The sequence below is a fragment of the Boleophthalmus pectinirostris genome, unplaced genomic scaffold, assembly GCF_026225935.1.
Source record: "Boleophthalmus pectinirostris isolate CB_2022bp ecotype Guang Dong unplaced genomic scaffold, ASM2622593v1 HiC_scaffold_21, whole genome shotgun sequence".
Classification (NCBI taxonomy): Eukaryota; Metazoa; Chordata; class Actinopteri; order Gobiiformes; family Gobiidae; genus Boleophthalmus; species Boleophthalmus pectinirostris.
In genome coordinates, this window is record NW_026571175.1 from 24,248,049 (window position 1) to 24,265,679 (window position 17,631).

Here is a 17,631-nt window from a genome sequence, read left to right on the forward strand (position 1 = left end):
TATTTGCACCGGACTGACAAGTTAAAAGTACTTTTTAAAATGATTATCTGAAACCTGCCGAAAAGCCTGAGGGTTTATTTTTAACATGTTCATGGTTTGAGCAAAAAAAACAGCAAAAATCATTATCAACATCTCTGCATTTGACGTTTTATTAGATCTCAAAGTCTGCATGAAATACTTTTACTTTTTACTCTACGTATTAGTATAAGTTAAAAAAAAAAAATCTACTTAAGCTTTATTTGAGCATTTTTTGGTATCTGTATTGTTACTCAAGTATCAAAATGGAGTACTTCTTCCAACACTGTACAGCATGAAGGATAGCAGTAATTTTACCTGGAAAACACAGCTGAGGTAAAGCAATGAGATCGAGGTCTTTGGGAACGCTGATGTCCTCCGTTACCGAAGAAACTTCAGCTCGATTTGAAGATTCTCCATTAGACACAGTTTCTGTTCGTTCACGCCTTTTCTATAATGGAAATTAAATACACTATATTTATACACAATCCAATATAATACAACTTTATTTGTAATGCACAGCTGACAAAAGAGCAAAACATAACAATAATTATAAATGGCACTAAAATAGACACAAACACAAAAAAAAACAGACACTAAAAAACACAAAAACTCTAAAAATACACATGTACACTATAAAGTCAACAACAACAATCAAATGCTAAAAGGATCAGGTGAGTTTTAAGCTGTTCTGAGCTGATTTCTAAACCAAAAGTGACGTAGACTTCCTAAGGTGCAGTGCATTCCAGAGTTTTGGAAAAGATTGGAGCGGCCCCCTCTAAGTTTTCTCTTTGATTTTGGGACCAAAGGAGTGATCTTAGACTTGGACAAACTTTACTGATCCACAAGGGAAATTACTTGGACACAGTAGCTCACATATCAGAAAATATTATAATAAACAAAGAGAAAAATATAAATGGTAATAAGAAATTCTGCAGGCAAATAAGGCATAATTATATAAATGTATACTATATGTACAAGTAAGAATAAAAAAAATAGAAATAAGTAATAAAATATCTCAGTGAACGGCAAAAAATATCTCATCTACTGACCTGGGCTGAAGCAGGACAGACAGATATTGAGGAGTAAAACCATGGAGGCATTTAAAAAAGTAGAAGGGTTTTAAAAGCAATTTGATAAGAGACAGGGAGCCAGCGCAAGGACGTTAAAGGTGCACTATGTAACTTTCTGGTTGGGGGTCCGTCACCTGCAGCGTTGGGGAGTAACAGATTACATGTACCGGCGTTAAGTAATCAGAGTACAATTTATGAGTAACTGTATTCAGATACAGTTACAGTTTCAATGAGTGGTAATTGGATTACAGTTACTTTGTTGAAATAAATGGATTACGTGACGGTATGTTCCTGTTTTGACATTTTGGGCTAAACCAGGACAAAACCAGGACTAAAACCAGGACTAAGCCAGGAGTAAACCATGATTAAAACCAGGACTAAAACCAGGAGTAAACCATGACTAAAACCAGGACTAAAACAGAACTAAACAATATGACACCTAACAGTAGGATGGACATACTTTAAGGCAGCACTGATCTCATATTGAAAACATTTCTCTATCAATAATATTTTTAATCTGGTTAAGGAAAGACTGGGCTTTTTATTGTCTTTAAACAGACAAAACTTCTGATGTTAAAATCCTAGTATTTGCTACTCCACAGCAAACAAATGCCTGTTCATGGAGACTTGGGCTCAACAGAGATTTTGAAGAACATGAATTTTCAGGATGTGGTTGCTATATTCATGTAATTTTAAAAAGCATGACAATATCAAGTAATCCAAAGTATTCAGATTACATTACTCACTTTAAGTAATTTAAAGGATTACGTTACAAACTACATTTTTGTGCATGTAATCTGTAATCTGTAGGGGAATATATTTTAAAAGTAACCTTCCCAACACTGGTCATCTGCTTGTTTCAGTTAATATGTCATTGCTCGACAGTTTGACATTAAACAGCTCTACCTTACATTTATTCAATTACAGGTGGTTTTATAGCTCAAAAATAGCTACAAAAACAGACATGAAGGCTAGAAAAGTTTAATGCCATACTGTGAAACAAAGCAATAACATGTCCCTGCAGAAAAGCGTTTAATGGTCCCTCTACCAAAAAGTTGCACAATGCACCTTTAAAATGGCCGTGATGTGACAAGTTGCAGCCATGCGAGTGATGTTTGGTTAAGCCCAGTATAAAGTGCATTACAATAGTCTCAGCGGTTAGTGACAAAAGCGTGGATTAAGAGGATCTCCAGGTGATGCCGTGAAAGAACAGGTTTAACTTAAGCCACTTGACGAATTTGAAAAAAACAAACAAACAAAAAAAATAATCTGAGCATCAAGTTTAAAATCACTAACAAGACTTACACCTACATATGTCACAATAAGTCTGTAGTGCATTTTCTAATAAAAAAAACACAGTACAAATATAAAAGCCAGAAAAAAGACACAAAACTTTAGTTCATTCTACTAGTCCATATTTGAAATAAAAAAGTTAGAAAAAAAAAAATCAAATAAATATATCAATATGTTAAAAGGTTTAATCAATAAAATTAATACAAAATTAGTGAACATAAAAGACAAATGACTAGTAAGGGTGGGGCGAGACGCAATTTTAACGAGACTGAGGCCATTAAAATGAGACAAGTTGAGATTTGTACATAATTTGTAATAAATGGGTAGTGCAATCCATTTCACAATTTTGGCTTCGCTAGTTTTATTTATTTTATGTAACGCTTTGGTAATCATTGTAGTCCTGCTTTTTGAGACTACAGCTCTTAACTCTTTTTTTAGTCCAAGCCAAATGTAAATTCGGGGGGGAAAAATCTCACGAGATCATTTTTCTCATGTGTGCACAATCTTGTGGCAATTTTGTCTCAAGAGATCTTGTCCCATTCCTAATGACGAGTAAATAAAATATAATACAATACAAATATATATCTAATAATTGGTGCACTCATTCAATCCAAAATGGTTTTCAATTTCAGAAAATGCATTATTAAAACTGTGCTGTATATACCCAAAGTTACCTTCTTAATGAAACTCTTTCGTCTTTGCACACGACTGAACGCTGGCTGGCTGGAGTTTGTCTCCTTGGACACAAATGGAGGGGCATGAACCTGTAGCACTTCAGCTTCCAGAGAGGGGAACTCACTGGATTTACTCTGCTGAACAATCTGAAACCAAAACAAACTTGCATTACAACACAGTTTTATTCTGCCAGTGTGGGGCAAGTCACTGTGGCAAGCCATGTTAGCAAAATAAAACTAAAACCAAAAAAATGTTCTAAGGCAGGGGTGTCCAAACAAGAGCCAGGATCCTCCCACAGAACTGCCCCAAATGATGAAAGGCAGTAGCTTTTGTGTTTCTATAACTTTAATCTCAATAACATCACATCGTATGAACTGAAAGACTAGCGGTTTAGACCAGACGTGCAAGTCATATTTTGGGCTCGAGTCAGACTTGAGTCACTAATTTTAGGACTTGAGACTTGACTTGGTAAAATGGACTAAGACTTGGGACTTCACTCGGACTTGAGGCCTGTGACTTGAGAAGACTTGATGATTCTCCTAAATATATATATGTTTTTAGAAAATACTTTTCTCTTTACAGTTGATAAACACAGAGCTTAATTTTAAAGGAACACACTGGAATATGTCCCTCCCACTTCTCCGTTTGTTACTTTGGATGAAACTGAAGTACTGTGATACTCAAATGTACTACAGTAATATGCATTACAATAGAGTAAAACAGAGGGAACTACATAGAACATGATCCTTTGTAAACACTTTTAAATCTGAATTATTTCTATACTGACCATAATGATTCGAAAGATCTTGTCAAGACATTTAAAAAGGAAAAATGACCGTTTCTACAACTATAGAAATACTAATATATAAATATACCATGACCTTTTAAGCACAATTTTGTTTAAAATTCATATAGACTTGAAATGACTTGAGGCTCAAAGCAAATGACTTGGACTTGGTTTGGACTTCTGGGACAGTGACTCAAGACTCAACTTGGACTTGCCTGTATTTGACTTGGGACTTGACTCAGACTTAAGGTCAAAGACTTGAGACTTACTTGAGACTTGCAAAATAATGACTTGTTCCCAGCGCTGGTTTAGACCACCAGCCTTCAGCCCTCCTTATGAATATGTTTCCGTATGTGAATATGTTATCCGTATTTAAATAGAAATGCAAATGTGTACTGTTTTACCTGGTAAATGTCCCGGAGTTTATCACTGGAGGCTCCCACCACCACACAGGCCTCCAGGAGTCCAGACGGAAGCTCCATCACACACTCCCTATAACAAAAATATGCATGCATTTATAGGTTGGTACAAACGTCAATACTACTACACCACAGTACTACATAGTAAAGTAAATAGATTCAAAGCTAATTTATGACTCCTCTGGCTCCACATCCAAAAGCACAGTAATTTCAACATTCTCCTGATCACCTATAAAACCCTCCATACCTCACAGATCTTGTCAAGCTCCACCGCCTTCCCACCACCTCTGAAAACACCAGCCCTTGGGAGACTACCCCCACCTTCTGCAACTTCCCCTCTACATCAGTCAATAAACACCTTCCAAAAAAAAAAAAAAAAAAAAAAAAAAAAGCTCAAAACTCATCTTTTCCTCATAGTCTACAACCCCCACAAATGACTCCTCGCTACTTGTTTTGTCTGCCCTGTCTTTTTTTGTGAAGTGTTTTTGAGTTACAGGAATATATTAAATAAAACCGATGCAAAAAAAAGTTTATTAAATACAATACCACAACAAAATAATGTGTAATATGTAAATATAAAAGCAAAAGCCTGTCAATAAAGTGAGATTTTGCGCTCTTTGTGAAGCGACTAACTCATCTCAGATCAGGGGAGGAGAATTCCACAATTTGGGTGTAACAGATGTAAAACCACATTTAGTTTTGAATTTTTTGCAAGATGCCGCAAACAGATGATGACTATCTGATGTTACCCAACCTGTAGGGACAAGCCAAAAGGAAAACTTCACTCAAATAATCAGGAACAGAACCAGGAAAGCATTATAAAACGATGATTTTTTTCTTAGTGACTCATTTACAAGTGCACAGCTCTAATGCAAATGACAATAAACTAACATATGACTGAAGATAACCTTACAGGAACCATTAGATCATGTCCTACATTCAACCCGCTATTTCTCAATATCCCATATTAGGTCAAGTCTGCACTTGGCCTAGTTTGGCCCTGGTTTGAGCCGTAGTTTGAGTCCTTATGCAGATTTGTTTTGGTCCAGTTCTAGACCTGATTTTGTTCTGGTCTGGTCCAGGTTTATTCGAGTTAAGTCCCAGTTTTGTTGTTGTGTGTTTATAAGTTTGAACGTACCCTAAATTCATAACTTGGTCATTACAATTAAGGATGTAACAATATTCAAATCTCTCGGTACAATAGTTTCTTGATATACATCTCACAGTACGATATTTATTGGAACATTTTGTGGATGTTAACAAAACTGTTAATATGCTACTTTTTCCTCTTAAAATGCCTTAAAATGACTAAATCCAACAGTTCTTCATGTTGTCTGCACTGTAATGGAGCAAAGGAACATGGTCTATGTAGTTCCCTCTTTTTTTTTTTTTTTTAGCTATTGCTGCACCATAACTATTAATTTAAGTGAAGAGACTTGTAATTCGAGATATTTTGATGGTCCATTATTATTATTGTGAGACCTTGGACAATACGATATGATATTTTAGTTATTGCTACATCCCTAATTACAGTAAGAATGAACACTTTTTAAGATATTTTTGAGCTATAAATAATAAATGCAAGACAGATTATTTCAATACTATACTGTGGAGAATGTAACCCAAAGTATTAACATCTCCATGGAGACACACTGGTTGCAGACCCTCTCCAGAAAAGTTACACAGTGCACCTTTAAAATGCTCAAAGTGGTCTAACATAGTAGTGCAAAAGCCTATTTTAAAAGGGTACATATTACACTATTGTCTGATCTATGTTATAATGTTGTTTCCTCATCACAAACATAACTGGAGTTGTTTTTCGTTTCAGTCACACATGTTTAACGCACAAACCCTGCATATTTAGGCTGTTTTTTTTAAACAGAAAACACTCAGTAGCTGTTAACCTAAAAACTACCACTACATGACATCACAAGGTGGAACAGTGCATTTTGAACTTTAGAGATGTAGACAGACATAGAATAAAGGATTGCTCAAACATGTGTGAATGAAACAAAACAACTCCAGGTATGTTTTTGTGGTGATACCAGTGGAGATACATGGCTAAAATCAATCAATTTGGTGAAATATAGGACCTTTAATAAACTGGAGAACATTCCTGAGTGCGACCTGCTTTTGGTGTGCTCTGTTTTGGTCAGTACTTCTGCTTTATCGCTGCTTTAGGTAAATTTTATGCCAAGGTAGGTAATATTGTCAAAAATGTAACTGAAAACTAAACGCTTCACTGGTGCACAGAAAAAAACAGCTACTGCATCCTGCCGACCAAAACTTTATTAGTCTGAACAGTAAGTCATCAAAGTAACAGTAAGCATACAGGAAATGAGGGCCAGCACAGTATTAGCTTGTAAAACTGGTGTGGTCACGCAGAGCTATTGCAACAGTGAGTATAACAGCCCACATGAGTACAGTCATCTCATCTTAGATTCATATTAAAGGTGCATTGTGTAACTTTTCTGGTGGAGGATCTGTCAAAGGCTTTACTGTAATTGCTTTGTCTGGAATGTTTCACAGTATGGTATTTAACCTTTCTGTCCTTATGAAGACCTTAAGTAGATCAGTTACAGGTCAGATCCGTGAAGAGGCGACCCTGCTCACCCAGAATGCTTGTTTTTCGAGCAGTAAAACCAAATGCAATTTAATAAATGTAAGGAAGAACTGTTTAATGTCATACTGTGGAACATTCCAGGCAGTGCAAAGATGTATCCATAGAAACGGGTAGGTGACGGACACCCAAACAAAAAGCTACACAGTGCACCTTTAAAGGGACTGTTTGAGCTCCTGTCTGTGCCCTTGTGTCTGGCAGACCATATGGGACAGTGGGTCAAAAGTGGGTCATGTTTTTCAATTGGGGGACCATAGTAATCCAAGTGCACACCAGAGTTACTCCATGTAGACTCCGTCCCAAAAGTACCTTACAAATGTACTTTAAAGAGCCTGTATTGCGCTATTTTTGATCTGTTGATCATGTTTTCTCATCACAAACATACCTGGATTTGTGTTTTGTTTCATTCACACATGTTTAACATATAAATCCTGCATATTTACGCTGAGTTCTTCTCTCAAATAGAAAACACTGTTAATGCACACTTAATACAGAACTCCAATATTTTTTTTAACCTTCATACACCTTCATTCATTCATTGCAGCCCTGGAATTGCCAATGTCGACTGAACTAAATGTAAAAGGAGTTGCTAACTTGAAAACTACCATTACATGACATCACAATGTGGAACAGCACATCCTGACCTTTGGAGATATAGACAGACTAATAATAAAAGGATTACTCACACATGTGAGAATGAAACAAAACAGGACTCCAGGTATGTTTTTGATGAGATAACAACATTATGACATGACTTAAAGCTCACGAGAATCCATTTTGTGTAATAAAGGAACTTTAATCATTCTTTATACATGGATAAATGTTAAAAACAGAATTAAAAAGACATGTAGTCACAACTAAGTCACAAAAACAGCATCACAATAAACTGAAAACTGTCAACTCAGCGGGCGATACCTGTTACTTTCATTATTCGAGATAAAGCTTTCTGGGAACAGCTATGAGATGTAAGATTAAACCAATATTATTAACAATAAATCTGCATTTAGACTTATGTATAAACACATTCTTTTATTCAGATCTTTGCAATCAAGTGATATGAATCAACATCTGACTAATATATTAGTTATTATATTACTGTTTCAGACCAATACCAAGAAAAAAACTATTTTCAATCATACTTATTAAGACTTATTTCTGTCTTTTGTCTTGCCTCTCTTAAAGGTGCATTGTGTAACTTTTCTGGTAGTTGTCTCCACTGAGATATCACTGTTTTGCCTTGATTATTCTGCAGTATGAAAATAAACTTATGAATGAAAAATAAACAATGGAGACAGGTTAACGGTCAGATCTATGGAGAAGCAAGCCTGAAAACACATGTAAGAATTAATGTTTTTTGGAGGTATTTTTGAGCAATAAAACATCTATATTTGAACAAATACAAAGGAGATCTGTTTAATGCCTTACTATGGAACATTATGGAGCCAAGCAAGGAGCGGACCCTCCACCTTAGAAGTTACATAGTGCACCTTTAACTAGTAACTCATCTTTACAAGTCCCCAGGTTTTTCCGGCAGCTCACCTCCGTCCCTGCTGTGCAACAAACTCACAAAGACACATAAAAGCAGTCCATTCCCCCTAAACTCTCCTATTTTTGTCAAGCTTTTTCCGTGAGCTGCTCATTAACTAAACCACTACACTTTGTTACGGCTGTAAGCAGTGCTAGTCATGCATGTGTTTTGCAGTAAGACTTGCACATGGAAATGAATATAGATGTATGACACTGGTTTGAAAATAAAAGCAAAAACCTTTCCCAATCAAATATTTGGGCTAGTCAAAGGTGCACTGTGTAGCTTTTATGAAGAAAAGTACATCAATTATTGCTTTACCTGGAATGTTTCACAATATGGTATTAAAACTTTTTATCTTCATGGAGACCAAACCAGAACAAATTGCAGATTAAACCTGTGGAGAGGCAACTTTTTGAAGCTATAAAACCACTTGTAACTGAATAAATGTAAGTTAGAGCTGTTTAATGTCACACTGCAACAACAGATCTATAGAAACAAGCCGGTCACATAGTGCACCTTTAAGATTTTTGCTCAAATTAGTTTCTATTACCATGTTGTAGCCTTGGTTTGGTCTTGATTGCTCAGTTTTGATTGTGACACACTAACCAATACTGTGGATTATTTCTCTATTTTAATATTCAACTGCATATTTTCCCAAAGTATTAATTAAGAATCCATGCAGCTCACAGCACACAAGGAATGGACAAAACGTGTTGCTGTAATTGACGTGCTTTAAAACAGGTCTGACTTCATAGTTTTCACAAAGGGAACTTAGATAAACGCAGAAACTATTTCAAGTAGCTGGCAAGACAACTGAAAACACATGTGGCAGAAGAATAGGTTACAACACAAAAGTGGTTGACATGCAAAGTTCTGCAAAGGGAAATTGCGTCTGGCTCATAGTTCTGCAATAGATGAAAATATGTCAGTTGTTCAGATTACCTTTATTTGAACACAATAGCCTCACTGTAGCCTGTTACCAGATCTGTATATCAACGCACTTCAACGCGGTTTGCTGATAATAGATTTGTTTCATTCTGTGCAAAACAAAGAACGTGTCACTGCAGCGATATGAAACTGGACGTGGTTTACCTGCACCAGCGCACATTGGCAATAACTAGGCTTACAGTGACACGTGCCCAGGAGGCTTCAGGAGGCAAAAAATAAACCATCAGAGTTAAAGTTTCACCAACATGAATCAGGAGTGGTTATGAACGATCAAGCGCGATTGTTGACATTATAAAGTTCAAATTTAACACTGACCTGGTTTTACTGATCCACCTCCACCGTACAGAGGATATAAATTGTCATCGGTAAATCCTCGTGTAAATGGGTCCGTTAATAAAGTGAGAAAACGCGCAAAAGTTTGATGTTTGTCCAGCTGGGAGCGCGATGTGATTCAATGTAACAGACTGGCGCACTGGGAGTAAAGTTTGGCTCAAGTTTAGCGCAGCGGCTTCGTCAGCTGTACTTCCGGTGGAGTGGATTTCAACTTAAAATACTTGTTATATGCAGGGCAAGATTAGGAAGCCAATATCCCCACCTGTCGCTTTTTAGGTGATGGACTCGTTCACGTATGAGGCGTGGAGGTTTAGAGTCCATGTTGCGTTAAAAGCCTACATCCATGTTTTGTTTACGCACAGGCGAATAGCATATTTAGAAGACAATATATAAGTGTTGCATGTGTTAAGCCAAAAAAAAACAACTTTCTAACCACATTTTTAATCAGACTACCACTGTACTGAAGTCCAAGTGTAAACATGTTGTCCAGTGGCGAGCCGTGATCGTATAGTGGTTAGTACTCTGCGTTGTGGCCGCAGCAACCCCGGTTCGAATCCGGGTCACGGCATTTAGAAGGGGACTATTTTGATAGGACAAGTAAAAAATTAATACGTACTATCAAAACGTATCGCGTGTATCCCAGAGAGTTACGTTACGATAGAAGCTGAGAACTCAGAATATCAAAATGTTTCAAAACAATCATGCCACTATCCATAAAATAGGCCACAAATCCTCATGTAAAAACCATACACACAATTGAGTCAGCTCTATGTTCCCTCATTTCTAAGATTTTTCTTATTTCTGAGATTTTTATCAAAATGAAACTCTAGGGATGATTCAGAGTCATTTTAACCTAGGGTCCTTTGCACCATGACTTCTACATTACATCTGTAGTCAACTGCTGCTGTATAATAGGTTGGGTGTAATTGACTACCAAACTGGGAAAAATGGGGATAAAATCTGATGCAAATTGATGGTAAAGGAAATGAGGGAACATAAGGCTGAGGGAACACAGGGTTATGTCACAAACATTCTCAACAGGATGATGCATACTGGTCAAAAAATCTTCAGGTTTTAAAATTGTTTCTTTGAAGATTAATAAAATAATGTGTAAATGTCATCCCGAAATCTTCTCATCTTTGTGTTGATGCATAAAATTGATGGACCTTTTGGAGATAAAACAGCATGATAAGCGAGCCGTGATCGTATAGTGGTTAGTACTCTGCGTTGTGGCCGCAGCAACCCCGGTTCGAATCCGGGTCACGGCATCGAGGACAATTTTGATGGGACAATTAAAAAATTAAGGCCGTGGTATCCCAAAAAGTTATGTTACCACAGAAGTTGAGAACTCAGCATATCAAAATGTCTCAAAGTATTCATATCACTGTAAAACTGGCCACTCAACCAGGTTCTTTTCCACAAATCCTCATGTACAAGTCATGCACACAATGGGGTCAGCCCTATGTTCCCTCAGCCCTGTTTTTTAAATGTATTATTTATTTAATTTAATTTTTTAAGTTATTATTTCTAAGATGTTTCTCAAAATGAAAGTAATTCAAGTCATTTTTATTTTTATACCGCATTTAAAGGGATGATTCAGAGTCATTTCAACCCAGGGTCCTCTGCACCATGACCTCTACATTACATCTGATTACATCTGTAGTCAACTGCTGCTGAAGAATAGGTTGGGTGTAAAGTTGGAGGTTAACTGACGACCAAATCGGGAGAACTGGGGATGAAAATCTGATTTTGAAATCTTATAATCTTTGTATTGATGCATAAAAACGATGGACCTTCTGGAGCTAAGACAGACTTTTCATGGGTCAGTGGCGCGCCGTGATCGTATAGTGGTTAGTACTCTGCGTTGTGGCCGCAGCAACCCCGGTTCGAATCCGGGTCACGGCAGGACAATGCCCTGTTTTGAACTCATTACAGCGCAGTATACGGTAAATCTTGACCTACATTTAAGTAGCATTGTGTGTTACAGTTACACTAACCGTAATTACCGCAAATCCTTATCTTATCATCCACTTGCTCCTGTGTTACTCGCAATGAGAGGCGCGCACCGCCAGATGTCGCATCAGAGCTGTTTATTACGATCAAGTGGAGTAATGTGGAGTGATTTCAGTTTCAAACAGAAATCTCAACTTAAGTAATATTGTCTACAATATCAAATTTTATATTAACATTAGTATTCAGCTTATTTGGCCAACTCTTTACACATATACAACAACAAGACAACATCAAAGAGCCAGTGTAGTGTACAGGTTTAATAACCAAAGAAGCGACAAAACTTCAAAAAGCCTAACGGAGCCAGGCTTCAAAGAAGAAACATTTTAGGCTACATTAGTGAATCTAAAAGAATCTAAAGACTGGAACCACCTCCCTTTAAAACTCTCAAATAACACCCTGTAAAGTACCCACACTTATTCATTCATGACTGGTGCTTGGTCGGCTGTGCCCGGGGCAGACCTCCTCTCTCCGGGAGCTCTCTGCGGTGTGTCCGGTGTGTGCGCTCTGGCTCTGCTCTGTGTGGACCGAAGGGGCGGCCATATTGGAATGCTGGATGTGGAGAGAGAGAGAGGAAGGGAAGCAGGAACAGCCGAGCGCAGAGAGTGGGATAGACGGGAACGAAAAAAGACCATATACCGCTATTCCCAGCCCCCTAACTACCACCAGAGGACTATATATCGATTACCAACTCTTCAACTCAGCGGGAAAGCCTTCACAAACCACTTGGAAGTGACCACAACCTAGACACTGTAAGTAATAACATGTTTTTGACGTTATTCGTGCGCTCCACCAAAATATAGAAGGTTTGCGTACTCCTGGCTGGCGCAAGGATGGCTGTTTCCTCTGTAATATCATCGCAGGTTTACAACCTACATACTCATGGTTAGAACAGTTTTCACTTTAAGTTAAGTTTTCTATGTTTGTCGGAAATTATTGTATGCGTAATTTTGACTCAGCAACTTGGAATATGCGCGAAGAAAGTGACCCACTGGCACAGAAGTCGTAGCCAATCCAGTCACATGGAGAAGCAATGCAGTTTGTGGAGTATCTTGAACTCTTAAAAGCGTCGGATTAACCTACATTAACTCACAAATCTCTCTACCATGCGTTTGTCTATTCTACTTGTGACACGACTCAGGAGTGAACTTGCTACCTCAACTTGACTCTTATTTTTTGGAAATTTTACTGTTCAGACAACTAAGACTTAATTTTGTCTAGTAGAATACACATTTAAAGGTCCTACATTACTTAAAATTAACTCTTGTGAGCTTTAAGTCATGTTATAATGTTTCTATTTTATCAAAAAACATACCTGAAACTGAGTTTTGTTTCATTCATCCATTTTTGAGTAACTCTTTATTATTCGTTTGTCTACAAAGCTCAAAATAGTCCACCTTGTGATGTCATGTAATGGTAGTTTTCACGTTAACAGCTACCTTTTACCTTTAATTCAGTCAAGATTGGCACGTCCAGGGCTGAAATTATCCATATGACGCTAGTGAAGGCATATGGAATTTAAAAACACAGAGGAACGCTTTATGTATTATGACATGAGAGAAGAACTCAGCGTAAATATGAATAGTTTGTGTGTTAATGGAACAAAACACAGCTCCAGCAGATATTTGTGATGAGGAAACAACATTAAAACATAGAGTATATCAGAAAACAGTTCAATATGGGCCCCTTAACATTACACCTTACCCATAATCTATCATTTACAACACTGTGGATATTATTTATTTAGTTAAATGCTATCTATCTATGTTTTGACTTTAGTATATCTAGTTCTCAAGCAGGGATAGACAAAATAACTTCACCTTGGGCACTTATATCCAGCTTTGGTTCACTCATTCATTATCTATATCTTGATGCTTCAAAGCTTACCTGTTCAGCATAGTAAAACCATACCCCATACACCTCACTGTATATTTAATTTATGATTATCTGCATTTTCTAACACGGTATGGGTGCAGTTGAAATTGTGTTTTGTATGCATGGAGCAAAGAAAATGCTAATGAACTGCAGTATCCTGAGGTCAGTGAAGTGATCAGGGCCTACAGTGGCCCAGCAGGAGTGATGTAGAATGCTTATGTGCCTACTTCAAAGACAAACCGAGCCTGGAGTGTTCATTTGGGCCGTAATTGACTCATGTAAGGTCACGACGCGTGGTCATAATAACTTGTTTAAACTGACATGTCGTTTCTTATGCTGCTGTTTATTTGTCCTTTCACAATAACAACATTTCAAGTGTGATATATTGCAGAAGTAAATATAGAAGATTTAAAGGTGCACTATGCAACTTTTCACCTGCTTGTTTATGGATATGTCATTGCTCTGCCTCAAATGTTCCACAGTATGACATTAAACAGCTCTACCTTATATTTATTAAATTACAGGTGGTTTTATAGCTAATAAATCCCTAGAAAAACAGGCATTCTGACTGTGAGCAGGGTTGCTTCTCCACAGATCTGACCCTGTAACTTGATCTGGTTTGGTCTCCATGAAGGTAGAAACTTCAAGACAAAGCTATGACATCTCAATGGAGAAAAGTATTTGATAGACCCTCCACCAGGAAAGTTACACAATGCACCTTTAAACCACAGAACACATTTCTAAACTTCTTAGAATTACACATTTTAGTACTTAGTTTGCATCTGTAATGAGTCATAGAAGTTATGTATTTAACATTCTGCATGTCAAATCTTATTGCATAGCCAACAAAGAATTAAAAAATTTCCAGTATTGCAAAAACACATGATAACTACTGATCCTCAAAATATATTGGTCCAGCTTTCATATACTGATTGATAAATCGATATAGTAATTATCGTGACTCTAACGAGGTCTGCTGTTTTTTAAATTAAGATGCAAGAGAGACTTTGAGACTTTTTGAATAGTAAACCCTGCAAGTAAATTGGAAGAAGAAGTTTCAATAGATCTATCTTCTTTGCTTCATTGTAAAACTTCTAATATGCGGTCGTAATTTGCAGATTGATTTGGAATAGGTTCTAAGTTGGATGCCCTTCCTTCTGCAAGATTATAAGAGGCTTGAAATTGGCAAGAGGATGATAGAGTTTGAGGAATTGCTGTAATACACTTACATTAAACAAAACTAACCCAAATCATCCTGTGGTGTGCTTTATATTTATGGATGAGTTATAAAGGTTTAAAGGTGTACAATGTAATTTTTCTGGTGGGGGGTGTGCTACCTGTTTGTCTCCAAGGAGATGTTATCCCTTTGCCTGGAATGTTGGAATGAATCCCCTGAAGGGCATTAAACTTAAGTAGCTTTGCCAAGTTGTCTCTAAGGGAACAAACTTGTAATGGTTCCTTCATTGGAAAAGTTTCAGAATGCATGGTTAAAGTGCCTATGACAAGATAGACTATTCATTTGGCTAAAACGCAGTTAAGATAATTATAATTAAGATTTCAGCAAAAAAACAAACAAACAAAAAAAACATTCACAGTCTGCAGTTTTTAGGTTTAAAATTTGACTTCTCGGTTGGAAATCATTAGCCTGATTCATCAGCCAGTTTCACTTTGTGGAAACCAGCTGACCTCACAGTATTAGGATTTATTTGCTCGACGGTAGGTTTTTATTTAACCAATCGCTGCTATTTGGTCGTGACGTATGTAATGCGCCACTAATGGGGCTAACTGGTATATTGAGCTTTTCCAAATCCCGTAGGAAGAAGGGCAATATCGTCTTTCCCCTTGATAAAATTCACCAAACATTCTCTTTATTTCGGCTTTAAATCCTCGATCTCGGGAAGTGTTGCCAGCACAGAATGTATGGCTTCGTCTACATCCATCTCGACCGCTTTGTTTACTGTTGTGCTGTACCACACACCTCTCTGCTGATTGGCCGGTCTACAACTTCTGGGGTTCTTGCAAATCGTCTAGTGTATTCCGATTCCTGAGCGGAGGCACTAGGTGGCGCTAGCTTGACTAGGAAATGGTCAAAATGAGCAAAACTCCTCAAATGTACACAGAAATTATTATCTGACTTCTCCACAAATATGAGTAAAGACAATAATTGAAATCATGTTTAAAATTTTGTTTTCTGTCACTTCAAGTTCAGATAGTATGTAAAGGAAATATAGCATTCACTAAGGTCATTTCCATCTTTGCACCACTCAGAATCTCAAAGGTAAAGCCACATTATAATGTTGTTACCTCCTCAAAAACAGATCTAGAGTTGTGTTTTGTTTCATTCACACATGTTTGAGTATTCTGCATTATTAGTCTATCTACATCTCCAAAGCTCAAAATGTGTGAATGAAACAAACCCAACTCAAAGTACCTGTATGTTTTTGATGAGGAAACAACATTATAACATAGATCAGAAAACAGCGTAACATGGACTCTTGAAGTATGGCATTGACAGTAAAATCATTAATTCCTGACAGGCCTGCCGTCGTGTTTCTTATTGAGTGTATACGAAGGAGACGTGGCTAATCACTTCGTATTCATTTGTGTGGAGTTTGTGTTTCGTTCCGCTCCAGCTGCTCGTCTCCAGCTCGCTCGCTGTGACCAAACGCTACACCGCCACATGAATAACTGCTTTTAATCATCAGGATTTGACCAGGCTCTGCGGCCAGTTACACCCTCCTCTGCTGTTGCTTTGCATAAATGAGTCCTTAAGTACGCTTGAGATTAGAGGGGAGAAATCACTGCTCTTCTTTCAAATATTAAAGCGCGTATGACAGGTTCTGATGATTTCTCAAATTTTGACTACATTTGTTTGAACAATACCCGTTGTAAATATAAATTATAGATTTCCATTAATCAAGAAGCAATTTCTGAAGAAATCTTGAAAAATATGTTGCAAATTACAGGAAGTAGAGAGTTCTATTTTAGTCCCACACTGATGACATTATACTGGAAGAATTCTGTCCAAAAGTTTGACACAATTTAAAGGTAAGGAATATTTATATATATATATATATATATATATATATATATATATATATATGATACTGTAAAACTTTATATCAACAAAACAAACATGGTTTTTTTACATTTTTATTCATCAAGGAAGCAAATTTTAAATGAAAAAAAAAAAAAGTAGAATTGTGAAAAGAAAAGTATAATATTTAGTAAAATTCTAAATATAATGATCTTAACTATGGTTTGGTGAAACAAGTTTTCCAATCTGCCATAGGCACTTAAAGAAGGCTGGCATTTGAAGAAATCCTTTTCATTGTGATGAAAATTTGCACGTATCTAAAATGTTGATAGTAGGTCTGTCATGATAATTACTAGATCCACTTATATTGACTTACCATGCAATATATAAAAGCTGGAACAATACATTACATTACTCAATATTTATCATGGGTACAGTTTCTTTGTTAAAATGGAGAGATTTTTGTATTTTTATTGTAATACGATAAAATTTGAGCTGTAAGGAGTGGAATAATTGACTTCTATGGCTAATTATTGGTTCATTTTTTTATTTATTTGTTGTTGTTTTTTTAATTATAGGGTCTTTGGTTTTTTGGTTTTGTTGTACTTTATTATCCCTGTTGGGAAATTGTCTTCAAGCATTTCATCCATCCTTCCGGAGCAGTGGGCAGCACATGAGACGCCCGAGGACCCATCTCCGTGATCTTGTTACTAGGCTTGGTCAGGACTAACTTAGCTGGAGAATGATAAATGATACGATATATCAATATTTCAATATTTTTGCACACCCCTAAACAAGTTGCATTACAACAACAGCAAAAAATACATATTTTATGATGTTTTTTTTTCTTTTTTTTCTTCACTATACATCATTTTGCATCCTATATGGATGACCCAGAGTGTAGCATTTTGTACAAACACAAGTTCATACACGAAAATGGGTGGGGATAGGGGGTAGTTGAAACAAATGTTTCTGAGTGCTTAAGTCCCAGATGCAGGACAATACAGGATTACTCACA

At 36.8% G+C, this 17,631-nt stretch overlaps 1 protein-coding gene and 3 non-coding genes across 4 annotated transcripts in view; 3 read left to right on the forward strand and 1 right to left on the reverse strand.

Annotated features, from left to right (window-relative positions):
- The window catches only part of dennd3a (DENN/MADD domain containing 3a), a 44,638-nt gene extending 34,780 nt beyond the window's left edge, over positions 1 to 9,858 (reverse strand). Inside the window, exons 1-4 of the mRNA XM_055157494.1 lie at positions 9,674 to 9,858; positions 4,248 to 4,335; positions 3,056 to 3,202; positions 334 to 466 (exon numbers count right to left, since the gene is read on the reverse strand). Coding sequence (XP_055013469.1) covers positions 334 to 466; positions 3,056 to 3,202; positions 4,248 to 4,325 — 358 coding nt within the window. The 5' untranslated portion in view covers positions 4,326 to 4,335; positions 9,674 to 9,858. The remainder of the gene's footprint in view (positions 1 to 333; positions 467 to 3,055; positions 3,203 to 4,247; positions 4,336 to 9,673) is intronic.
- A 329-nt stretch (positions 9,859 to 10,187) lies between these two features.
- On the forward strand, positions 10,188 to 10,259 carry trnah-gug (transfer RNA histidin (anticodon GUG)). The gene has a single exon. It is a non-coding gene; the product is annotated as a tRNA-His (tRNA).
- A 628-nt stretch (positions 10,260 to 10,887) lies between these two features.
- Positions 10,888 to 10,959, forward strand: trnah-gug (transfer RNA histidin (anticodon GUG)). Its single transcript has one exon. It is a non-coding gene; the product is annotated as a tRNA-His (tRNA).
- A 565-nt stretch (positions 10,960 to 11,524) lies between these two features.
- Positions 11,525 to 11,596, forward strand: trnah-gug (transfer RNA histidin (anticodon GUG)). Its single transcript has one exon. It is a non-coding gene; the product is annotated as a tRNA-His (tRNA).
- The last annotated feature ends 6,035 nt before the right edge of the window (positions 11,597 to 17,631 follow it).